General features: G+C 42.2%; 1 protein-coding gene across 4 annotated transcripts in view; it reads right to left on the bottom strand.

Moving 5' to 3' along the window:
* focad (focadhesin) overlaps window positions 1-24,586 on the bottom strand; it is a 238,134-nt gene that overhangs the window by 181,260 nt on the left and 32,288 nt on the right. For all 4 annotated transcript variants that reach the window (XM_078214275.1, XM_078214272.1, XM_078214276.1 and 1 more), the window contains exons 2-4: window positions 10,202-10,298; window positions 10,042-10,116; window positions 2,249-2,403 (exon numbers count right to left, since the gene is read on the bottom strand). In XM_078214275.1, the coding sequence (XP_078070401.1) occupies window positions 2,249-2,403; window positions 10,042-10,116; window positions 10,202-10,258 (287 nt within the window). In that variant the 5' untranslated portion in view covers window positions 10,259-10,298. The remainder of the gene's footprint in view (window positions 1-2,248; window positions 2,404-10,041; window positions 10,117-10,201; window positions 10,299-24,586) is intronic.

Genomic DNA, 24,586 nt, shown 5'->3' with positions numbered 1-24,586 from the left:
AATGGGATGAATTCCATTTTCCGGTACTTACACCCCTCACTTTGATTCACAGAGAAACATTTTTTAAATGTATCCAATCTCAAGAAGACTTGAATTTAAGGCTTTATCCTCAATTTTAATAACCTATCGCCCAAATTCAATCATTCCACTCTCATTATATGCTCACAGCAATCTCTCTAAAATGTTATATGCATTGAATTTTGATCTTACATTGTTTTAAAATGCTAACTATTGCATGTCGAGTTTTATGAGCAGCAAATCCATTCCTTTTTAGAAGTACATAGTTACTTCTGCTTGTAAATTTGACGTAACATTTAGTCCAGCTCGGTTTTAAGCATTAAACTGGCCTTCCTATACTCAACAACAGCTAGTTCCAAGTGAAGGAACAGCCTCATAGAAACTAGAAGCAAGAGTCAGCCATTCGGCCGTTCAAGCCTGCTCCACCATTCATTTTGATCATGGCCAATCATCAAATTCAATATCCTGATCCCCCTTCCACCTCTCTCCCTTGATTCCTTTAGCTATATCTAATTTCTTCTTAAAATCACACAATGATTTGGCCTCTACTTTCTGTGGTAGTGAATTCCACACATTCACCACCCTCTGGGTGAAGAAATTTCTCCTCACCTCAGTCTGAAAAGATTTACCCCTTATTCTCAAACTATAACCCCTAGTTCTGGACTCCCCCACCATCAGGAACATTCTTTCTGAATCTACCTTGTCTAATCCTGTTAGAATTTTCTAAGTTTCTATGAGATCCCATCTCACTCTTCTAAACTCCAAAGAATACAATCCTAACCAACTTAGTCTCTCCTAATATTCCATTTGGAATATTGTGCATAATCCTCGGCTTTGCAAACTTGTACATGGGAAGTGTACAGACAGTGCAACAAAAGTAATCTGATGCGTAATCTGGGTGTAACTAAGTGAAAATGTTGGCAAAGCTAACAATCAAGAGAAGGAGTTTGCAATAAAGTAAAGCTGTCTTCAGTAAGGTATATTCTAAAGTAGCATCAAAAAGGAAAACGCTGTATATTATTTTGAATGTCAGGTAGTTGATAACAAGTGAATCAGTGGGAGAGCATTTTTAAAATTTGAACATGTAATAAAGACTTGGAATGAATCATCAGGTAAGGTGGTGGAAATAAAGACATCCACACAACACAGGTTGTCGTAGGACGAGTACTGGAGTGAAACTATTTTGCATCCATTAGCTTCGGCTGTGGCACTCCGCCCATAACATCCATTCCTCTAGCTAGCCCGTGGGGCAGTAGTTCTGTATTTTCAAAATAACTGTTTCAGTTTCACCCCAGAAATATGTTCACTCCGTTCTCAAAAAGCAAGCAAGAGGTTCAATCATGGCTATCCACTTGCACAGGTACAGAAGAGAACCCAGAACTCCCCAGCTGGTCAGCTGCACATAGCTGCTAGGTCATGCTGCAGCATCCAGCCCGACCGAGTCTTACGCACCCTTTAAATATTTTTCTGTCAACAGCAAAGTCAACGGGATGTATATTTTTCAGTAATTCCCAAAGAGCTAGCAATATATAAAACAGAAACATCGGCGAGGTGGCACAATGGTTAGCACTGCTGCCTCACAGTGCCAGGGACCCAGGTTCAATTCCCAACTTGGGTCACTGTCTGTGTGGAGTTTGCACACTCTCCCCGTGTCTGGGTGCTCCAGTTTCCTCCCACAGTCCAAAGTTGTTGTGTGAGTTAGGTTGATTGGCCATGCTAAATTGACCCTGAGTGTCAAGGGGATTAACACAGTAAATACATGGGCTTACGGAGATAGGGCTTGGATGGGGTTACGGGAATAGGGCTTGGATGGGATTGTGGTCAGTGCAGACTCAATGGGCCCAATGACCTCCTTCTGCACTGTAGGGATTCCATTCTATTTTTATCATATTCCATTCTATAGTTTCAGGATGACAAAGTGTCAATTCCCCAAGCTATAAAGAGGCCTACCCTCCCTACATCTGGCTAAAACTGATAATAAAGGATTGGATGAAATGCAAGCACCTTATGCTCTTCCAAATGTTATCCTCATCCACAGCTGGTTTTTTTTGCCCACAATAGACTAAATGCCTTCCCAAACTCACATAGGTCGTGAAGGTGGATTGACATGGAATATAAACTTTTACAGTCAGATGCAATGCTATGGCAAAGGATATTATCTGTGAAAGCAATTGAAATGTCTCGGTCCAACGAAAATGTTACCCAAAGCTCGCTTAATGATTTCTGGTACCTGGCAGAGGGAATTAGTTTCAAAATTCCATTGAGCACGTAATTAAAATCAGCATGGTTCTGTCCAACAAGTGCAACCAATGCCTCACAGCAGGCTGTCCGAACCACCACATTGTCACTGCAGCACTTCTCCCACAACAAGTTCAATGCAGGGCTCTGGAAAAAAATAAGGATAAGAACTGTATCACAATGGTCAATTAAAATGCCTGGCTTATCACTCCAGCATACTCGCTAAACACTTCCATCAGATAAGCAAAGAAATTGAGACTGCCCTCAAAGTTTAATTAATCTTGCTCACTTAATTAACATTAGCTTCCTATAAAGAAAAATCATAAACATAAGCTTTGTCAGATTTTCAGAGAATGCTCAAAAACTCCAGTCGCACATTCACTTCATTTTCAAAATCTTCAACATTCTCTGATTATTTATAGACCCGAACAATATCACAAAACATTGTTTGGAGCTGATTTTGTGTGACCTGCTTCCACCAAGTACCCATACCCTAAAAGGTCAGGTAAAGGGGACAAAACTCTGAGATTTGAGGTTTCACAGAGGCTTCACAGACTCCCAAGCTTTTCAGGACTTTCCCACTTACTTCTAACAAGTGCAAAGCCAATGCTGCTCTGTAAATAAGGTTGGAAAGGAATTGTCAGACCTCCCACTTCATCTTCCAGGCCAGTTAGGCTACCAAAGAATGATGAATTTCAGCCTTACGTCGGAGACCACCTCAGTCTGAAGGGTTTGAGGGGCCAGGCAGCAAGGACGGCATAGACCAATAGAGTTTTTTTTCAGGAATTGATTGAATATTGAGACTTTCTGACTCCTTCTACCAGGACCATCATGCTGCCTATGCTGAGGTTGTGTTTAAGCCATGATAATGACTTGTGTTGCTAGGCACAGAGGCCACCACCACCACAACCCCCTCCCCCCGACCCCCGGATATTAATGAGCTGCATCAGAAAGTGCAGTTTACTATCAAACCATAAATCGTGAAGCCATAAATAAAGTTTAAAAAACTTCCACCCTCTGGAATCATACTTTTATGTCAAACTTGGTCCAGCACGATGCTTCAGCTTTTACCTTACATTTAATTGAAACCTTTCAGAAATATTTGCAAAGGAGGTCATGTGGAGCAAAATGACAATCAACGAGGAAGAAAAAAGTCAAAGAGTTTGATAAAGAATAACCAAAAGAGTTAATCTAACAGAGAGAGTCCGGAAAGCAGAGAAACACAGCCAAATTGGATCACGTTGCTAACTCCAATGCAAATATCAGGAGCCCACCATAAATTAATGGAGAACATTATGAAATCAGGTTTTTCAATGCCAATTTATCTTTAAAACAAATATTTTCTGTTTGGCATGATTCTGACTGCAGCAAAGGCAACACAGGAGTGTCCAAGTTTTCCACACACTGCCTCGGGCCCGAGATGCACCAGTTATGGGAGACAGTTATTTACATGTACTTGTTCCAATCCAGTACAGCGCACTTGCTGCTCATGATGTCATCTCCACTACAATGGGGAAGGGAAATGCAGATTTGATAACTATTCTGCCAAACATCTCCATCCTACTGAACTTCCACTCCCTCACCACTTGCTGCGTGAAAAAGTTTCTTCTCCAGTCTCCATTGTTTCTTTTGCCAATTACCAAAAATTAGTTCTCTCCTGTTCTTATCCTTCCACCAAACAATGCAAACAGTTTTCTTTTTTCATGATTTTGAATCAAATCGCCTCTTAACCTTTCCTTCTCTAAGGAAAACAGTCCCAACTTCTCCCATCTATTAACATGACTGAAGTTCCTTATCCCTGGGACTGTTCTTGTGAATCGCTTCTGCACATTCTGTAATGCGTCACGTCTTAAGTGCAACTCCCAGAACTGGATGCAATACTCCAGTTGAAGCTCAATACAAGCTCAACAAAACCTCCTTGCTTTTGTTTTCCATGCCTCTATTAGAAAAGTCTAGAACACGGTGTGCTTTATTAACTGAACTCTCAACCTGACTTGTCACCTTCAATGAACTAGGCACATATACAGCCAGTGTATATGCTCCGATATCCCCTCGGATTGTACGCTTTATTTAATATTGTCCCTCCATGTTCTTTCTATCAAAATGAATGACTCCACACTTCAGTGCATTAAATTTCATCTACCACTTGTCTGCCATTCCAGCAACTTGTCTATGTCCCTTTGAAGTTCAACACTATCTTCCTCACAGTTAACAATGTTTCCAAGTTTTGTATCATCCACAAGTCTTGAACCTGCACACCAAAGTCTTGGTCATTAATATACATACTAGGAAGAGCCAAGATTCCACCACCAATCCCTGGGGAACTCAACGACAAACGTTCCTGCAGTCCAAAAAACATCCATGAACTACTACTCTGCTTCCTGACATTCAGCCAATGTCATATCAATGTTGCTACTGTCCCTTTTATTCCATGAGCTCTAACTTTGCTCACAAGTCTGTTGTGTGGCACTGTATCAAATGCCTTTTGGAAGTCAATGTACACCACATCATCAGCATTATCCTCATGACCCTCTGTTGCCTCTTCAAAGAACTCCAGCAAGTCCGTTAAACATAATTTGCCCATACCAAATCCAGGCTGGCTTTCCTTAATTAACCCTCATTTGCCCAAGTGGCTATGAACATTTGCTATTTGGTGTAACATTTGCAATTTTACAGGCTGGAAAATTATGGCCAGTGTTTCTGTAATTTCCACTCTCACTTTGTGCAGTATCCTTGGATGCATCTCATCTGTCCCTGGTGCCTTATCAACTTTAAATACAGAAAGCCTATCCTATACCTTCAATTTTAAATCCTTCAACTGCGTCAACTGCCTCTTCTTTCACTGTGACCTGAGAAACAGCATCTTCTTTCTTAGTAACGACAAATGCAAAGCATTTATGCAATATTTCAGCTATGCCCCAGGCCTCCATGCATAAATTGCTTCCTCCTTTTCCAACCATTTAACTTTTACATACCAACAGAAGACCTTTGGGTTCCTTTATATGTTAGCTGCCAATCTCTTCTCATACTCTCTCTTTTCTTCTCTTATTTGCTTTTTCACTTCTCCTCTGAACCTTCTATATTCAGCCGGTTCTCAGTTGTAGAATTTATCAGACTCTTGTCAAAAGCACACTTTTTCTTCTTTATCCTAATCTCTAAATTTTTCAACAGCTCGGGAGCTCAAGATTTGTTTGCCCTAGTTTTCCCCTTCGCGGGGATATACTTTGACTGCGCCCAAACAATCTCCCCTTTAAAGGCAGCCCATTCTTCAGTTACAGTTTTACCTGCCAATCTGCGATTCCAGTTTATCCAAGTCAGGTCCATTCTTCCCCAACTGAAGTTGGCTTTCCCCCAGTTAAATCATTCTTTCACTGGATCGTTCCTTGTCCTTTTCCATAGCCAATTTAAACCTTATCATGCAATTATCTCTGTCCCCTAAACGTTCCCCGACTGACAGTGGATCCAATTAATTCTCAAGAACCAAACATAGCAGTGCCTGCTTCCTCATTAGATGGAAACATACTGCCGCACAAAACTTTCCAGAATGCACTCTTAGGATTTTTGCCCACTTTTCCCTATACACTATTACGATCCCAGTCTACATTGGCCTAATTAAAGTCCTCTATTATGCAACTTTGTTGTTTTGGGGTTTTTTATGTCCATTTTCTGAATCCCATCTTTGGTTAACCAACACAATGCAGTTAAACACTTGCAGATAACCAGATGATTTACATTTATACAAGATGACAAATAGTCAACAAATTACATTTATATAGCACCCTTTATGTCGAAAAACTCTTCATTAAGATGCTTTACAGGAGCACATTCAGAAAAAAAAGACCATTGGGCAAAGGAGGAGCTGTTCAGAAGAATAGACCATAATGGAGCGGAATTAGGCCACTCGGCCCATCGAGTCCGTTCCGCTATTCAATCATGGGTGATATTTTTCTCATCCCCATTCTCCTGCCTTTTCCCCATGACCCCTGATCCCCTTATTAATCAAGAACCTATCTATCCCTGTCTTAAAGACACTCAATGACCTGGTCTCCACAGCCTTCTGCGGTAAAGAATTCCACAGATTCACCACTCTCTGGCTGAAGAAATTCCTCCACATCTCTGTTTTAAAGGATCGTCCCTTTAGCCTGAGGTTGTGCCCTCTGGTTCTAGTTTTTCCTACTAATGGAAACATCTTCTCCACATCCATTCTATCCAGGCCTCGCAGTATCTTGTAAGTTTCAATAAGATCCTCCCTCATCCTTCTAAACTCCAACGAGTACAGACGCAGAGTCCTCAGCCATTCCTCACATGACAAGCTCTTCATTCCAGGGATCATTCTTGTGAACCTCCTCTGGACCCTTTCCAAGGCCAGCACATCCTTCCTTAAATATGGGGCCCAAAACTGCTCACAATACTCCAAATGGGGTCTGACCAGAGCCTTATACAGCCTCAGAAGTACATCCCTGCTCTTGTATTCTAGCCCTCTCAACATGAATGCTAACATTACATTTGCCTTCCTAACTGCCAACTGAACCTGCACGTTAACCTTAAGAGAATCTTGAATAAGGGCTCCCAAGTCCCTGTGTGTTTCTGATTTCCTGAGCATTTCTCCATTTGGAAAATAGTCTATGCCTCCATTCCTGCTTCCAAAGTGCATAACCTCTCACTTTTCCACATTGTATTCCATCTGCCACTTCTTTGCCCACTATCCGAGCCTGTCCAAGTCCTTCTGCAGCCCCCCATTCTTCCTCAATACTACCTGTCCTTCTACATATCCTTGTATCATCTGCAAACTTAGCAACAGTGCATTCAGTTCCTTCTTCCAAATCGTTAATGTATATTGTGAAAAGTTGTGGTCCCAGCACTGACCCCTGAGCAACACCACTAGTCACTGGCTGCCATCCTGAAAAAGACCCCTTTATCCCCACTCTCTGCCTTCTGCCAGTCAGCCAATCCTTCATCCATGCCAGGATCTTACCCTAAACCCCACGGGCACTTAACGTATTTAACAGTCTCCTGTGCTACACCTTGTCAAATCTAAATAAATCACGTCCACTGGTTCTCCTTTATCTAACTTCCTTGCTACCTTCTCAAAGAACTCTAACAGATTTGTCAGACATGACTTTCCCTTGACAAAGCCGTGATGACTCAGTCCTATTTTATCATGCACTTCCAAGTGCATCTCATCTTTAATAATGGACTCTAAAATCTTGCCAATGACCGAAGCCAGGCTAACCGGCCTATAATTTCCCGTCTGCTGCCTCCCTCCCTTCTTAAACAGCGGTGTTACATTAGCTACTTTCCAGTCCTCTGGGACCCTCCCTGCCTCCAGTGATTCCTGAAAGATCACCACCAATGCCTCCACAATTTCCTCAGCTATCTCTTTTAGAACCCTGGGGTGTAGTCCATCCGATCGAGGTGATTTATCCACCTTCAGATCTTTCCGTTTCCCCAGAACCTTCTCCTTAGTGATGGCCACTACACTCACCTGTGCCCCCTGACTCTTCTGGAGCTCTGGCATCCCACTGGTGTCTTCCACCGTGAAGACTGATGCAAAGTAACGATTCAGGACCTCTGCCATTTCTTTGTTTCCTATTATTACTTCTCCAGCCTCATTTTCCAGTGGTCCAATGTCTACTTTTGCCTCTCTCTTATCTTTTATATGTTGAAAAAAGCTCTTCCCATCTTCTTTTATATTACTAGCTAGCTTACACTCATATTTCATCTTCTGCCCCCTTGCTGCTTTTTTAGTTGTCCTCTGCTCGCTTTTAAAGGCTTCCCAATCATCTGGGTTCCCACGAATCCTCGCCACTTTGTCTTTTGCTTTTATGCTGTCCTTGACGTCCCTCGTCAGCCATGGATGCCTCATCCTTCCCTTAGCATGTTTCCTCCTCCTTGGGATGAATTTCTGTTGTGCCTCCCGAATAACTCTCAAAAACTCCTGCCATTGCTGTTCCACTGTCTTCCCTGCTAGGCTCCCTTTCCAATCAACTCTGGCCAACTCCTCCCTCATGTCCTTGTAGTTACTTTTATTTAATTGTAATACTGTTACATCTGATTCCAGCTTCTTCCTCTCAAACTGCAGGGTAAATTCTATCATATTGTGGTCACTGCTCCCTAAGGGTTCCTTCACTTTAAGTCCCCGAATCAAGTCTGCCTCATTACACATCACCAAATCCAGAATTGCCTGTTCCCTCGTAGGCTCTGTCACAAGCTGCTCCAAAAAAATCTCTTAAATATTCCACAAATTCCTTTTCTTGGGATCCATTACCTACCTGATTTTCCCAGTCCACCTGCATATCGAAGTCCCCCATGATTATTGTAATATTGCCTTTTTTATATGCCTTTTCAATCTCCTGATTTATTTTCTACCCACATCCTGACTACTGCTAGGGGGCCTGTACATAATTCCCATCAGGGTCTTTTTACCTTTGCGATTCCCCAACTCGACCCACAGGGATTCTATGCCATCTGATCCTATATCACTTCTTGTTATCGATTTAACTTCATTCCTTATTAACAATCCTGCCCCCTTTGCCCATCTGCCTGTCTTTTCGATAGGACACACATCCTTGGATATATCCATATTCATATCCATATTCCATATGGAATGACCAAAAACTCAGTTAAAGAGGGGATTCACAAATGTGGAGCCCAAAAGGCCGAAGACATGGTCACAAATGGAGGCAAAGTAGAGGGATGGGGGGGAATTGCTAATAATTCAGAGCAGTTGAGAATTCTGAATGGATTGTAGGGAGGGAAGCATAGGACAGTGAGGGGATTTGAACACCACGATGAGAGATTTAAATTGTAAGCAATGGGGGACCAGAGCTAGGATGTAGCTTAGCAAAGACCAAGACCAAGGGTGAAAGCATTGTCTTCATAAAGTTTAGCAGGAGGAAATTGCAGCTCATCCAAGCCAAGCAAGCTGTCGGCCAACACAGAGGTGGTGGAGGAGGTGGGATTTAAGATCCACAGCACAGCAGAAAAAGAGAAATGATGCAAAGAATAGTACTCCCAAGAAAATTCTACTGCATTTAGTTTCAAACAGAATCCCTGCTGCACAACATTATCGTCAATGTCTATGTTCGCATTTTTAACCGCTCAGTCACTAATATGCCATTAAGATCTGTCCACATGAACGAAACACATACATTTCAAAACAAAACTTAGGATCCATGTATAGAATCATAGAATCCCTACAGTGCAGAAGGAGGCCATTCGGCCCATCAAGTCTGCACCGACAACAATCCCACCCAGGTCCTATTCCCAAAACCCCACAAATTTACCCTGCTAATCCCCCTGACACTAGGGTCAATTTAGCATGGCCAATCAACCTAACCTGCACATCTTTGGACAGTGGGAGGAAACTGGAGCACCCGGAGGAAACCCATGCAGACGCAGGGAAACGTGCAAACACAGACAATGACCCGAGGCAGGAATTGAACCCGGGTCCCTGGCGCTGTGAGACAGCAGTGCTAACCGCTGTGCTGCCCCAAAACTTGCATGGGTTCCCACGTTATGCCCTCGGTAGATCTAGCATCAGATTTAGAGTTGATTAAAGAGCGATTACTATTGTACAGGTTATCAAATACTTAAAAGTCAAAACCAACCATTTTAAAATCCACAGCCGGGTTACCTGACTTAAAAGTATCCAACGACAATGCAATAACAACCAGGTCTCAAAGAGAAGATATTTTGCAATTTGCAATTCAAGAGTTTCAAAAATATATTGAAGGTTGTGAGAAATTACCTTGAGCCACCTCCACCTCAGAATTGAACACTCACCTGATCTGAAGAATAGCTGATCAGAGATGACAGCCCTTTGTCTTTTAACACAGCAGCAACCAGGTGCCCCACTGCCTACACACAAATAAACATATTAAATCACCTAAGAACCTACATTCAATGTTAAAAACATAATTTGCAAATTGGTGAAGTTTCATACCTGTGACTGGATTACTGAATTTGGGAATTCAAATCTCCTCTTCAAATCCTCTGACATAGTTGCTGCAAATTATTATTTCATCCTTCAAGTGAGACCTCTAAAATAGAATGACAATCTGTTAACATTGCATTTCAAAGAGAATGTTGTTGGAAGACCTTACTGATTACTAATTATTTCAACAATCAAATAGGATTCTCAAAATAACCGCGATGGCAATTAGCTCAACAGGTCTCACTTTTTTCAAACTTTTCTATCTCTTGTTCAACTAACATTCCTTTGCTCCTATTCATTATATGGTACCATAGTAAATAAGAACATAATAGGAGAAAAGCTACATGACTCCTCAAGTCTGCCCTGTCATTCAATAAAATCATGGTTGATCTTGACTTCAACTCCATTATCCTACCTGCTGCCCATAATTCTCGACTCCCCTACAGTTCAAAACTCTGCCTATCTCAACCATGTAAGAAGTTTAACAACACCAGGTTAAAGTCCAACAGGTTTATTTGGTAGCAAAAGCCACAAGCTTTCGGAGCCTTAAGCTCCTTCTTCAGGTGAGTGGGAATTCTGTTCACAAACAGGGCATATAAAGACACAAACTCAATGCCCTGTTTGTGAACAGAATTCCCACTCACCTGAAGAAGGAGCTTAAGGCTCCGAAAGCTTGTGGCTTTTGCTACCAAATAAACCTGTTGGGACTTTAACCTGGTGTTGTTAAACTTCTTACTGTGTTTACCCCAGTCCAACGCCGGCATCTCCACATCATCTCAACCATGCACAGTGATGATACTGTGCCTTTAAGAAATATATTTAAATCATGTTCTTGTGCAAGATCTGTTTTAGCAGTTTTTTTGTATTATCGATGCCATTTTGTCTATAACTGGCATCCTGTATTGTTACTGCAGCAGCATAATTGCTTCCAATTGCTAGAATGTTTGTTTTTAATCTAGACTAATGTTGTTCTGCCGTTCTTAGCGTCCCTGGGGTTTTGTACAGTAGGATTTGGTTAGGTTGATTGACAGTTAAGGTCACATGACTGGATGGAGCTAGGCTTACATAGGAAATTCAAGCTTGGTTGCCATTTAGATGTTGCTTTTAGGTTGAGAGATAGCTTCTCTTTTTCTCTCTCTGAAGTCTGCAGACTGGGATCTTCCAGAGACCAGGGTTACTTCACCGTAGTTCCGCTATTTTGAGGATATATCCTGCTCTGGCAACTGTTGTCTGGATCTTTGTCCAGAAATTTTAAAAGGCTTGAAATCTAGACCACCTGAACATACTTGTTTTTTGTGCTAACTAATTCTAAAGAAGGGGGAATGTCAATGGAGATATTGCTTTAAATTGGAACAATAGAGATAGTTGGCTGTTAAGAATTATTGGTAAAGGTTACGTTAATTCTTTTTGTTCTCTTCTGGGTTCTTAAATAAAGTTTGTTGGCTTCAGGGTCTCTCGCATGCCACCATCGATGTAACCTCTTCCAGCCCTACAAGGCTTCAACTTCCAAAGCCCAAAGCTCTAAAATTCTCTTGCTAAACCTCTCTGTCTTGTTTCCTTTCCTTACGCCTTAAAGACACTTCTGGAGGCCTACGTTTTGAAGTCGTCATATTGGACTCAAAACATTGACTCGGTTTCTCTCTCCACAGATGTTGCCAGACCTGCTGAGTTTTCCAAGCACTTTCTGTTTTTATTTATGTCCCGAAGAACCAACCTTTTGTTTATCTGTCCTCATATCCCTTTGTATAGCTCAATGTCAAATTTTGTTCAACAGTACTCCTGTGAGGTTTTACAACATTAAAAAAGGTCTTAAATAAATTCAAGTTGTTGGTACTGTTATTGTTGCCAGCATTTACTACACTCAACGTACTGGCAGCAAAGTATTATACCCGTACTTGGTGATTACAATAAATAACCACACATTATTTACTAAAGCAGAAAGGAAACAAAAACATATATCTTGGCATGTGTCACGATGCTAACTGAATCTAGAGGACCATGTGAAATAACAGTTGGCTTTACACTCAACAAGTTCAGTTATCTCTATGTGTGAAGACACAAAGTCCCTCACACATATATATATATCATGCGAGGGACACATATATCATCATTGATTGAGAATTTTGAATAAGTATTGTAGATTTAAAATGTATTTTCAAATGTCTTGCAAGCTTTGGCCAAGATGCATCTTGCCCCAAAGCATAATGCGAAACGAGCGAACTAGATAGGCCACATTCTTTGGAAACAATAAGGCATAGAATATATTCACTATTAGCAGTAAGAGATTCTGTAGCTGGAAGCTACCAAGGTTTTAAAATGAATAGAGGCATTTAGCTTGTGGTTGCAGTGAATAGACGTATTCAACTTTTACTGATAAGGGGGTAGCTAGCAGGCAGAGGGAAATAACTCCATTCCCATGGTTTGCAGGTGGTGAGCGTGGCCCTTGAACCCACCGGATTGCGTTGCTAAGGTTATTTGGCAATGGGGGGGAGGAGGGGGGGGTATCTGTTTTACACATGTACTGTAACGTCAGAGAGAAGTTGGAATTCTGTGGCTGTCTCTCTCCCAGTGCATGTTGGTCAAATAAAGAACGTCTTTAACTGCATACTGTCTTTTGCGAGTCTTTGTATTAGCTGAGTTCAGCTCAATCCATGGTACCAGAGGGACACCCCAGGAAAATCCCCTAACAATGTTTAAACTTCAATATCATGGAACATACTTGAGTCAATTCCTAAATTACGAACTTTCAAAATAGGAGCAGGAGTCGGCCATGCGCTGCCTCGAGCCTGCTCCACTCTTCAATAAGACCATAGCTGATCTATTTTGTGTTTCAATTACCACATTCCTATCCACCCTTGATAACCTTTGATTCCCTTGCCTAATGAGAACTGAGCGACCTCCACCTTAAAATCATTCAATTATCCCACCTCCGCCACCTTCTGAGGCAGATTTCCAAAGTTGCACAACCCTCAAAGAAAATATTCTCCCCGTCTCTATCCTATACAGGTACCCCCTAATTTTAAAACAATGCCCCCTAATTCTGGATTCAGACAGAAGAGGAAACATCCTTTCCACGTCTACCTTGTCAAGACCTTTCAGGATCTTATATACTTCAACCAAGTTATTCCTCAACTCCAGTGTAAACGAGCTCAGTCTATTCAATCTTTCCTCAAAAGGCAATCCGCTCATTCCATTCAATCTAGTAAACCTACTCTGAACCGCCGCCAATGCGTTTCATAAGGAGACCAAAACTGCACACAATATTCAAGATGGGCAGCACGGTGGCACAGTGGTTAGCACTGCTGCCTCACAGCGCCAGGGATCCAGGTTCGATTCCCGGCTTGGGTCACTGTCTGTGTGGAGTTTGCACGTTCTGCCTGTGTCTGCCTGGGTTTCCTCCGGGTGCTCTGGTTTCCTCCCACAGTCCAAAGACGTGCAGGTTAGGTGAATTGGCCATGCTAAATTCTCCATCAGTGTACCCGAACAGGCGCCGGAATGTGGCAACTAGGGAATTTTCACAGTAACTTCATTGCAGTGTTAATGTAAACCTACTTGTGACTAATAAATAAGCTTTTCAGATGTGGTCTCACCAATGTCCACCAAATTACCCACCAATTGACCATGCAGCGCATTTTCAATGTTCTGTTTTCATCCATACCCGATTTACATTTTACAAGCAACCAGAAATGATAAAAATCAATCCAATTCCACCATGGATTTTGATTTCTTCTCTAATTTTGTCAGACACACTGTTGGAGTCACTCTTTATATTTCTGGGACGCTCCGTGGGGAGAAAGGTATCTACGCATCCTTCAATTTATATAACACTAAAGGGGCAACTCCACAAAAATCCATTTAAAAGCTTTGAGGTTCACCATAAACAAAGCAATTGTATCACTGTGAGAAAGAAAAGTGAGGTTTTGCCAGCGTAAAACTGGCCTGAAATGCCAGAACTACCGGAGGGAGAACAATAGATTAACATTTTGGAGAGGACCCTTCATCAGAATTGTTTAGTACTGACTGTTTTCCTGGTAAAAAAGGGGAGAAATGTGAACCCTGGTTTCTGCACAAGGTACAGTACTGTACTCAACAGCTGTTAGCCATCGATAAGGAGTTAGCCACAAATGGAAATCTGACCAGACATGTCGCGGAGTCTCAGTGATACGTGATCCTGTGTACTCAAGTATTGCACTTTTCTTTCATAGATTCTCAAAAATAGTTCCATTGCAAACGTGTGTTGTGCTTTTTTTCAAGCGAGCAGCTGAATTAAAGCACTACATAACTGACCACACAGGAATGATCGCACAGATGCCAACTATTACGTCTTGTGGTTCCCACAACAAGAAATAATCACGCTTTTAGACTTAAATGCTGGAGTTTTGTTGAATGTATTGCTCAGATCACGTCATGTGTTGTGGCCGGATACATTTTTGGTTTGGTACACAAATTGTAGTGCAGTAGTGCATGATGTGGGATTCTGGATATTATGCATAGGCCGATAACTTGTTCAGAGTGGCAATCTCCGTTGGACTGCCAGTCTGAATGAATTCACCCTCGTTTGCACAGCCGCTGTCTCACCTAACCTCCCTCACTCAGGCTGGGAGACAGCAGCAGGGCAGCATGCCCCCCTTACCATCGGCATAGAGTAACTGGGGCGCACAGAGGTAAATCATACCCCTTTTTTAACAGCATGATTTGCCGTAAAGGGGGTGTTGAAAACAACAAGGGACCAAGTAAGTTTCAAGTGTAAATGGTTTACCGGAGGACTGGGGAGGGGGCGAGGCACAGTGGACTGGACCGAAGGGGTGGCTCAAGGCAGACCAGAGTTGGGAGGTTGAGGGGGGTTTGTGTGTGTCCTGGAGCAGAGGGAGGGTGTACCAGGTTAGGGGGGGGGGGGGGTATTCAGAGCCGGATTGGGGGAGTGGGAGCGGGTTGGTGCTGGGTGGCAGTGCTGGGTGGCAGTGCCAGAGGGCAGGCAGAGTTAGAGTTGATGGGGGTGATTGTGGGAGGCTGGGTCTGGGTGTTTAGCTTGTTAACCTGGAATTAAAAGCATTTTCTTTCCTTCCAACTCCTTCAGAGTAACTATCAGGGTAAAACTGGCAGAACCATCCAAAGTTATTGATTTAAATCACTTAAAACAAAGAACAATACAGCACAGGAACAGGCCCTTCGGCCTTCCAAGCCCGTGCCGCTCCCTGGTCCAAACTAGACCATTCTTTTGTATCCCTCCACTCCCACTCCGTTCATATGGCTATCTAGATAAGTCTTAAACGTTCCCAGTGTGTCCGCCTCCACCACCTTGCCCGGCAGCGCATTCCAGGCCCCCACCACCCTCTGTGTAAAGTATGTCCTTCTGATATCTGTGTTAAACCTCCCCCCCTTCACCTTGAACCTATGACCCCTCGTGAACGTCACCACCGACCCGGGGAAAAGCTTCCCACCATTCACCCTATCTATGCCTTTCCTAATTTTATACACCTCTATTAAGTCTCCCCTCATCCTCCGTCTTTCCAGGGAGAACAACCCCAGTTTACCCAATCTCTCCTCATAACTAAGCCCCTCCATACCAGGCAATATCCTGGTAAACCTCCTCTGTACTCTTTCCAAAGCCTCCACGTCCTTCTGGTAGTGTGGCGACCAGAACTGGACGCAGTATTCCAAATGCGGCCGAACCAACGTTCTATACATCTGCAACATCAGACCCCAACTTTTATACTCTATGCCCCGTCCTATAAAGGCAAGCATGCCATATGCCTTCTTCACCTGTGATGTCACCTTCAAGGATCTGTGGACTTGCACACCCAGGTCCCTCTGCGTATCTACACCCTTTATGGTTCTGCCATTTATCGTATAGCTCCTCCCTACATTATTTCTACCAAAATGCATCACTTCGCATTTATCAGGATTGAACTCCATCTGCCATTTCTTTGCCCAAATTTCCAGCCTATCTATATCCTTCTGTAGCTTCTGACAATGCTCCTCACTATCTGCAAGTCCTGCCAATTTTGTGTCGTCCGCAAACTTACTGATCACCCCAGTTACACCTTCTTCCAGATCGTTTATATAAATCACAAACAGCAGGGGTCCCAATACAGAGTCCTGCGGAACACCACTAGTCACAGGCCTCCAGCAGGAAAAAGACCCTTCCACTACCACCCTCTGTCTTCTGTGACCAAGCCAGTTCTCCACCCATCTAGCCACCTCCCCCTTTATCCCATGAGATCCAACCTTTTGTACCAGCCTACCATGAGGGACTTTGTCAAACGCTTTACTAAAGTCCATATAGACGACATCCACGGCCCTTCCCTCGTCAACCATTCTGGTCACTTCTTCAAAAAGCTCCACCAGGTTAGTGAGGCATGACCTCCCTCTCACAAAACCATGCTGACTATCATTAATGAGTTTATTCCTTTCTAAATGCGCATACATCCTATCTCTAAGAATCTTCTCCAACAACTTCCCCACCACGGACGTCAAGCTCACCAGCCTATAATTTCCCGGGTTATCCTTCCTACCCTTCTTAAATAACGGGACCACATTAGCTATCCTCCAATCCTCTGGGACTTCACCTGCGTCCAGTGACGAGACAAAGATTTGCGTCAGAGGCCCAGCGATTTCATCTCTCGTCTCCCTGAGCAGCCTTGGATAGATTCCATCAGGCCCTGGGGATTTGTCAGTCTTTATATTCTCTCACAAACCTAACACTTCCTCCCTTGTAATGGAGATTTTCTCCAACGGTTCAACACTTCTGTCGGATTGTTCCTAGCTCAGCATAATCATCCACAGAAAGTTAGCATTTCTGGGCAATTGCCGGGTAAACCCTTATGTGGGAGCTGGGGTACCCCTCAAATGCGACACTGGGGAACAAGGATATTATGGGCCAAACACATGACCATACAGTTCCCAAGTCATATCGGAGCAATATAGAAACATAGAAAATAGAAGCCTGTGCAAGCAATTCTGCCCTTCAAACCTACCCCAACGTTCATTATAATCATGGCTGATCATCCAACTCAACAGACTGATCCTGCCTCCCCCCCTCCCCCCCCCGCAATATCCTTTGATCCCTTTAGCCCCAAGAGCTGTAACATACAATGTCTTTACCTCAGCTGCTTTCTGTGGTAGTGAATTCCACACACTTACCTCTCTCTGGGTGAAGAAATTTCTCCTCATCTCAGTCCTAAAAGGTTAACCCTACATCCTTAGACTATGATCCCTGGTAATGGACTCCCCCACCATCGGGAACATCCTTCCTGCATCTAGCCTGTCTAATCTGGTTACAATTTAATAGGTTTCTATGAGATTCCCCTATCATTCTTCTGAACTCCAGCTATAATCTTAACTGACTCAATCTCTCCTACATCACTCTTACTATCCCAGGAATCAGTCTGGTAAATGTTCACTGCACTCCCTCTAGAGCAAGAACATCTTTCCTCAGATAAGGAGAGCAAAATTACACACAATATTCCAGATGTGGCCTCACCAAGGCCCTATATAACTGTAACAAGATATCCCTGCTCCTGTACTCAAATCTTATATAACACCAAGAAAATGATGGATTACAGCAACAAAGGTTACTTCCATGGATTTGTCTCCTGAACACGAAGGCTATAAAACCAGCAGAATTATATTCTGTCAGTGTTGGAACCAAACAAAATATAAACCATAAAGCGATTGGTAAAGTAAGCTAAAGTACTGATACAATGGACAATACTGTGATAAAAATGTATCAGAAGCTTTTACCTCACTGGTACTGTATCTAGTGCAGGGATAATCAAAATGCATTCGCCAAAATTGTACTTAACAAACAAATTGAATTTGGACAGTTCTTATTTTGAATAAATCCCATAGCCCTGCAAGTTAATTTCCTTTTATACATGCCCAGAAGTACTTTTTCAAAAGCTATAAATTGGGGAATAATTTATCTACGGATTTTATATTATTTTTTCTTCAAGCTTTTATCCAATTCCCTTTGGAAAGCTTCTATTGGAGCTGAATCCATCATTCCTGTTAAGTAGTGCATTCCAAACCCTCACCACTTGCTGCATTCAAATGTTTTTCTGTCATCTGGTTCTTTGGGCAATCACCTTCAATCTGTTCCCTCTGGTTATTGACCCGTCAGGCATTGCATACAATTCCTCTCTATTTAAAAATCTAAATGCTTCAGTATTTTATACATTTCTCTCAAATTGCCTCAAAGTCTTCTTGCTTTCAAAATGGTGACTTTCTGTGGCAAGGTTACTTCCTAGCTACCTCCCTGCAAGGACAGCAATGCCACACCATTCAATCCATTTCAATGGTGGCTGGGCAAACAGCAAGATGAAAGCAAAACCCTGCGGATGCTGGAAGCCCCGAGATAAAAACAGAAAATGCTGGATGGACTCAGAAGGGCTGGCTGCATCTGTGGAGAATTGTTTTCGCAGAGTGAGCAGCAGAGCGATGCAACTTGGACACAATATTTGGATATTCACATTTAACTGTCACTCACGTGAAGTTGTGATTTGCGTGAATAATACAAGTGCTAATTCCTTCGCCTGCAAGCTTATAGCAAATTCTGACCCATCGATGTAACAAAGACAACTCAAAGTGCATTCACTGACCTACAACAAGAAGCTGATTCTGCAAGTCTCCTGCCTGCCAAGGTGCAACAAGCGAGGGATGACAATTTTTCTGCCATTAGAACAGAATGCAATGACAAATTCAGTCAATTCACTTTACTAACGGGAAGAAAAATGATTGCTGCTGCAGGCACTTACTGGCTTTGAAAACAATGAGGATTGTTTTAATGTTCATCGTAAAACACAAGAGTGGCTGGGCAGCTAAATTCAGCATCCTGGTCAGAATTCAATTATGGCTGTTATCACAGCATTTAAAACTGTCTTTTCTGCTTGCAAAATACAAGATAAATATGCATGCAGTTAGCATTTGTCAAGATGGAAATCACAATTCATGTCAGCAAAGCAGAGCTAACAGAAACTAACGAGATGGAAAAATTCTGTATAAAAGCTTGTAAAGTTAGTGGGGGACTCAAATAACGTTAGATCGATGCAGAATTGCATTTGGTGACAGGCATTTAACCTTTAACTAAAGTTCAATGCAGAATCATCTAAATTGCATAGGTTTTGAGGAAGGCTGCAATTATACTGGAAAGGGTTTAGTTTGAAACAAAATTAATAGGAAGAAACAAAAACCCATCCAGTTCAGCACTTTAATTAGCTTCAGGCTCAGCACCTGGCCTGTATTGCATTAATTCGGAGTCCATTATTTTCCTGCAGCACTGCTATTTACAAATCAGACTGCCATTGATATGTAAAATAATTCCTTAACTTCTGTATTACTTGGACCTTACATCTCCTGTAGGACCAAGTACACTTTCACATCACGACAGTGGATTTCTCTGCATCAAAACTTTCAAAGATTTAGCAGCTCCTAATTTAACTCTATTCACTTGTAGAGCACTCAGTCATTATGGGATAGGAGGAGGTGGCCATTCTGCTCATTGAGTCAATGCCACATCTCCATAGACCAATCCAGTCAGGCCCATTCCCCCACTCTATCCCCATAGCCCTGCAAGTTCCTTTCCCTCATGCGCCCATCCAATTTCCTTCTGGAATCATTTCTCTTTCACCATCTTCAGAGGCAGCAAGTTTCGGTCACTGTCATTTGCTGCTTAAGAAAGTTCTTCCTTGCGTTGTCTTTTGCCCAAAATCTTAAATCTGTATCCCCCAATCCTTGTACAATCAGCTCATGGGAAGAGCTTTGCGTCATCTACCTCATCTAAGCCTGTCATAATTTTGCACAACTTCATCAAATCCCCCTCCAATCTCCTTTGCTCCATAAAGAACAATTCCAGCTTCTCCAATTCCTTGTAGCTGAAATCCCTCATCCCTGGAACCATTCCGATAAACCTCTGTGAACTCACAAAGGCTCTCATATCCTTCCTAAAATGTTAGCAGAAATTGGTGCAGCACTTGGGTTATTTTCAAGTGAAAAATTTGCATGCACTCTCATTCAACCAATATATCTGACCCACCATGGTGGGATATATTGGTTGAATGAGAGTGTATGCAAATTTTTCACTTGAAAATAACCAAAGTGTGGCACCAATTTCTGTTAACATTTTAGGTGGGTCGAATCTCAAACAATGATGAGACAGAGTACAGGAATGAGAGAGAGAATCTGGTGAACAGGTGTGGCAACAATAATCCCTCCCTCAATGTCAACAAAACGAAAAAAATTGTCACCGACTTCAGGAAGCGTAAAGGAGAACATGCCCCTGTCTACATCAATGGGGACAAAGTAGAAAGGGTCAAGAGCTTCAACTTCTTAGGTGTCCAGATCACCAACATCATGTCCTGGTCTCCTCATGCCGACACTATAGTTAAGAAAGCCCACCAATGCCTCTATTTTCTCAGAAGACTAAGGAAATTTGGTACGTCAGCTACGACTCTCTCCAACTTTTACAGATGCACCATAGAAAGCATTCTTTCTGGTTGTATCACAGCTTGGTATGGCTCCGACTCCGCCCAAGACCATAAAGAACTACAAAAGGTCGTGAATGTAGCACAATCCATCACGCAAACCAGCCTCCCATCCATTGACTCTGTCTACACTTCCCACTGCCTCGGCAAAGCAGCCAGTATAATTAAGGACCCCACGCACCCCAGACATTCTCTCTTTCACCTTCTTCCGTCGGGAAAAAGATACAAAAGTCTGAGGTCACGTCCCGACTCAAGAACAGCTTCTTCCCTGCTGCCATCAGACTTTTGAATGGACTTCCCTTGCATTCTGCACTCTCTCATTTCCTTCTCTATGAACGGTATGCTTTGTTTGTATAGCACGCAAGAAACAATACTTTTCACTCTATGTTAATACATAGAACATACAGCACAGAACAGGCCCTTCGGCCCACGATGTTGTGCCAAGCTTTATCTGAAACCAAGATCAAGCTATCCCACTCCCTATCATCCTGGTGTGCTCCATGTGCCTATCCAATAACCGCTTAAATGTTCCTAAAGTGTCTGACTCCACTATCACTGCAGGCAGTCCATTCCACACCCCAACCACTCTCTGCGTAAATAACCTACCTCTGATATCCTTCCTATATCTCCCACCATGAACCCTATAGTTATGCCCCCTTGTAATAGCTCCATCCACCCGAGGAAATAGTCTTTGAACGTTCACTCTATCTATCCCCTTCATCATTTTATAAACCTCTATTAAGTCTCCCCTCAGCCTCCTCCACTCCAGAGAGAACAGCCCCAGCTCCCTCAACCTTTCCTCATAAGACCTACCCTCCAAACCAGGCAGCATCCTGGTAAATCTCCTCTGCACTCTTTCCAGCGCTTCCACATCCTTCTTATAGTGAAGTGACCAGAACTGCACACAATATTCCAAATGTGGTCTCACCAAGGTCCTGTACAGTTGCAGCATAACCCCACGGCTCTTAAACTCCGACCCCCTGTTAATAAAAGCTAACACACTATAGGCCTTCTTCACAGCTCTATCCACTTGAGTGGCAACCTTTAGAGATCTGTGGATATGGACCCCAAGATCTCTCTGTTCCTCCACAGTCTTCAGAACCCTACCTTTGACCCTGTAATCCACATTTAAATTAGTCCGACCAAAATGAATCACTTCACATTTATCAGGGTTAAACTCCATTTGCCATTTTTCAGCCCAGCTTTGCATCCTAGCTATGTCTCTTTGCAGCCTACAACAGCCCTCCACCTCATCCACTACTCCACCAATCTTGGTGTCATCAGCAAATTTACTGATCCACCCTTCAGCCCTCTCCTCTAAGTCATTAATAAAAATCACAAAGAGCAGAGGACCAAGCACTGATCCCTGTGGCACTCCGCTAGCAACCTGCCTCCAGTCCGAAAATTTTCCATCCACCACCACCCTCTGTCTTCGATCAGATAGCCAGTTACCTATCCAATCGGCCAACTTTCCCTCTATCCCACGTATCCTAATAATAAATCAAATCAAAATCAAATAAAGAAAATGACCTAATATACTCAAGAAAGCAACATCTATGGCTCTCACACAAATGGAAACCAAATAAAATGCAACTTCTCGAAAAAATACTGCACATCTATACTCAATGTTCATCATGGGATGGGTTTAATTCAGATGCAGCTGACAAATGCCAGTAATGAACTATTAAATCTGATTCTTATCATGATAGTTACCTCATCCAATCTGCAACAAAGCTTGGCTTTTTTGTTTTAAGAGAACAGATGCATTTGGACAAGGTCCTGACAAATATCCCACAGAGAGTCTTGCCTAAGTGCTTTCTTTTCTCCTTTTAAACTTGAAATTTATGCATATTCAACAAGTCCAATTTATAAGTTGTTTTACTGTCAGCTGACTTTCATTAAAAACCAACTATCTTTCCTATAGTTTAGCTAGGCACACAGCATTCTGTTATATTTCTTACAGAAAAAATGTGGTTCTCTCCTTTAATGACTCAGGAAGCCCAACTGGAAAGGAACATAGTCATAAATTTCAAGTTTAAAAGGATATTGGTTAGTTTATAACAAAATGCAAAGTAAAACCACGATCATGGTATACACACACTAGTCCCTGCCTGGCACTCGCGTTCAGCAGGCCCAGTCCTGGGCCTACCTTATAAAAGGCTCAGGTAATGAGTTCCAGCTGGGCGGGCCACCGCCTGCTGCCTGGGGAACTCACTCAGCGAATCCCACAGGGAGATCAATCGGTGATTCCCCATGGACCTCGTGGGGTTATCACATCTCCAAATAATTCTTCTAATTAAAGGCACTTTATTTTATCATCTTGAATACTTGTATGAAACTTTGCACAGCTAACTCAGTCACTTATATCTTGCACGAGGGATTTAATTCCTATTTGTGTCCTGCATTAACATGTATTTCCGAGGATCTATTTAAAGCGTGCAGAAACAATGATTTTTCTCCTTCAACAAAATGAAGTATCTTTTGAAAAAATCACATGGTCTGACCAGCTTTGGTGCTGCAGTCAACTGCTGACATCTTTGAATTTCCTTTGCTTCCAGTACCACAGCCAAATCCACTCGTCATTTAAGTTTGGATTTTATAGAAAGTTCCTATTTATTGGCTGAACTGAGTCCAAACGCAGCATTCACCAAACCATAATAGGTAGCAGCTCATGATTCACCTGAACAACAAACAAGAAGTTTTGTCAAAATTCTCATTTTAACCCAACTAATTTTGAAAGATTAACCTCTTGTAGTAAATCATAATTAATCACTAAATTAATTCAAATGATTTACTAAATTCTGTGACACTCACTAATTTAAGAATTTAAATTGGGGAGAAAAAGAAAATATTTCTTTTTCAGAAATCTCAAACATCACAGCAATCCTATCGGGAATCAGAAAGTTACAATGATCATCTTTGCATAGTGACTCGTGCAGTATTCAGAATAAATATTTTCTTATGATGAATGGGGCCACAAGATTTGTTGCCAGTTTATGAGTAAATATTCTAATTTAAGCCTGTAAATAACTGTCCATATACAGCAATGTCATCACTGAAATCACCCTGTCAATTTGTCATGGAAGAACATTGGCCCTTTGTTAATCTATGGATACAGAGGTGTAGGCAAAGTAACCTTTACTTTGGGAGGGAACACACACTGTTGAATTGGGGAACTGCATCTGTTTAATGAGGTTAGGTCAGTGAATCATTTGTAAAATGCTGTTGGCATGGAGAACACAATTCTGGAAATAATGGAACATTTGTAAAGCATGTTCCTAAAAGCGTCGCACAGTTGACTTCTTTGCACTTCCGTCAGGGAGTTCTACTATGTAGTGACTGAAAATTCTAAATAATTTTTCTTTTAATGTGATTTTAATCAAGTAACAAAGACTTGGAGGCAACTATAAGGCAGCAATATCATCAAGGATTAAGATAATATCACATACCAAAAAATTGAAGGATGATTTAAAAACTAACTTAACTTCAGTACCCTACAGTATAAACAGATGGACCATTAACAGGTACAATAACATATAAATGACATATAAAGCTCAAAATTCAGAGCACATTTTATAATTTTTTCCTCATTGAGATGATAACGCCAGGATGTGAATCAGCTACTTTTACATCAGGGATAGCATGGGTCCGATACAAAGTAAAGCTTTCTTTACTCTGGCCAAAATCATACTTTAATCCTTCTTTTGTGCTTATATGAATTATTTATTTCTCAGAACAGGCCTCTTTATCTGAGTGAGGCTGCCAATTTGGGTCCAACTGCAGGGAAATTTAACTTCAGGCCTCATCTCCACTATGAGCTGGGTTGAGACCAACTGAATGGATTTCGTTTGAAATTCATTTGGCCGCTGAGAGGAAATTGTCATCCCATCAGTCTGGGCCAGATTCAAATCCA

The sequence above is a fragment of the Mustelus asterias genome, chromosome 6 (genome assembly GCF_964213995.1).
Source record: "Mustelus asterias chromosome 6, sMusAst1.hap1.1, whole genome shotgun sequence".
Classification (NCBI taxonomy): domain Eukaryota; kingdom Metazoa; phylum Chordata; class Chondrichthyes; order Carcharhiniformes; family Triakidae; genus Mustelus; species Mustelus asterias.
Note: the sequence above shows the minus strand (reverse complement) of the source record. Positions and strands in the feature narration are given on the sequence as shown.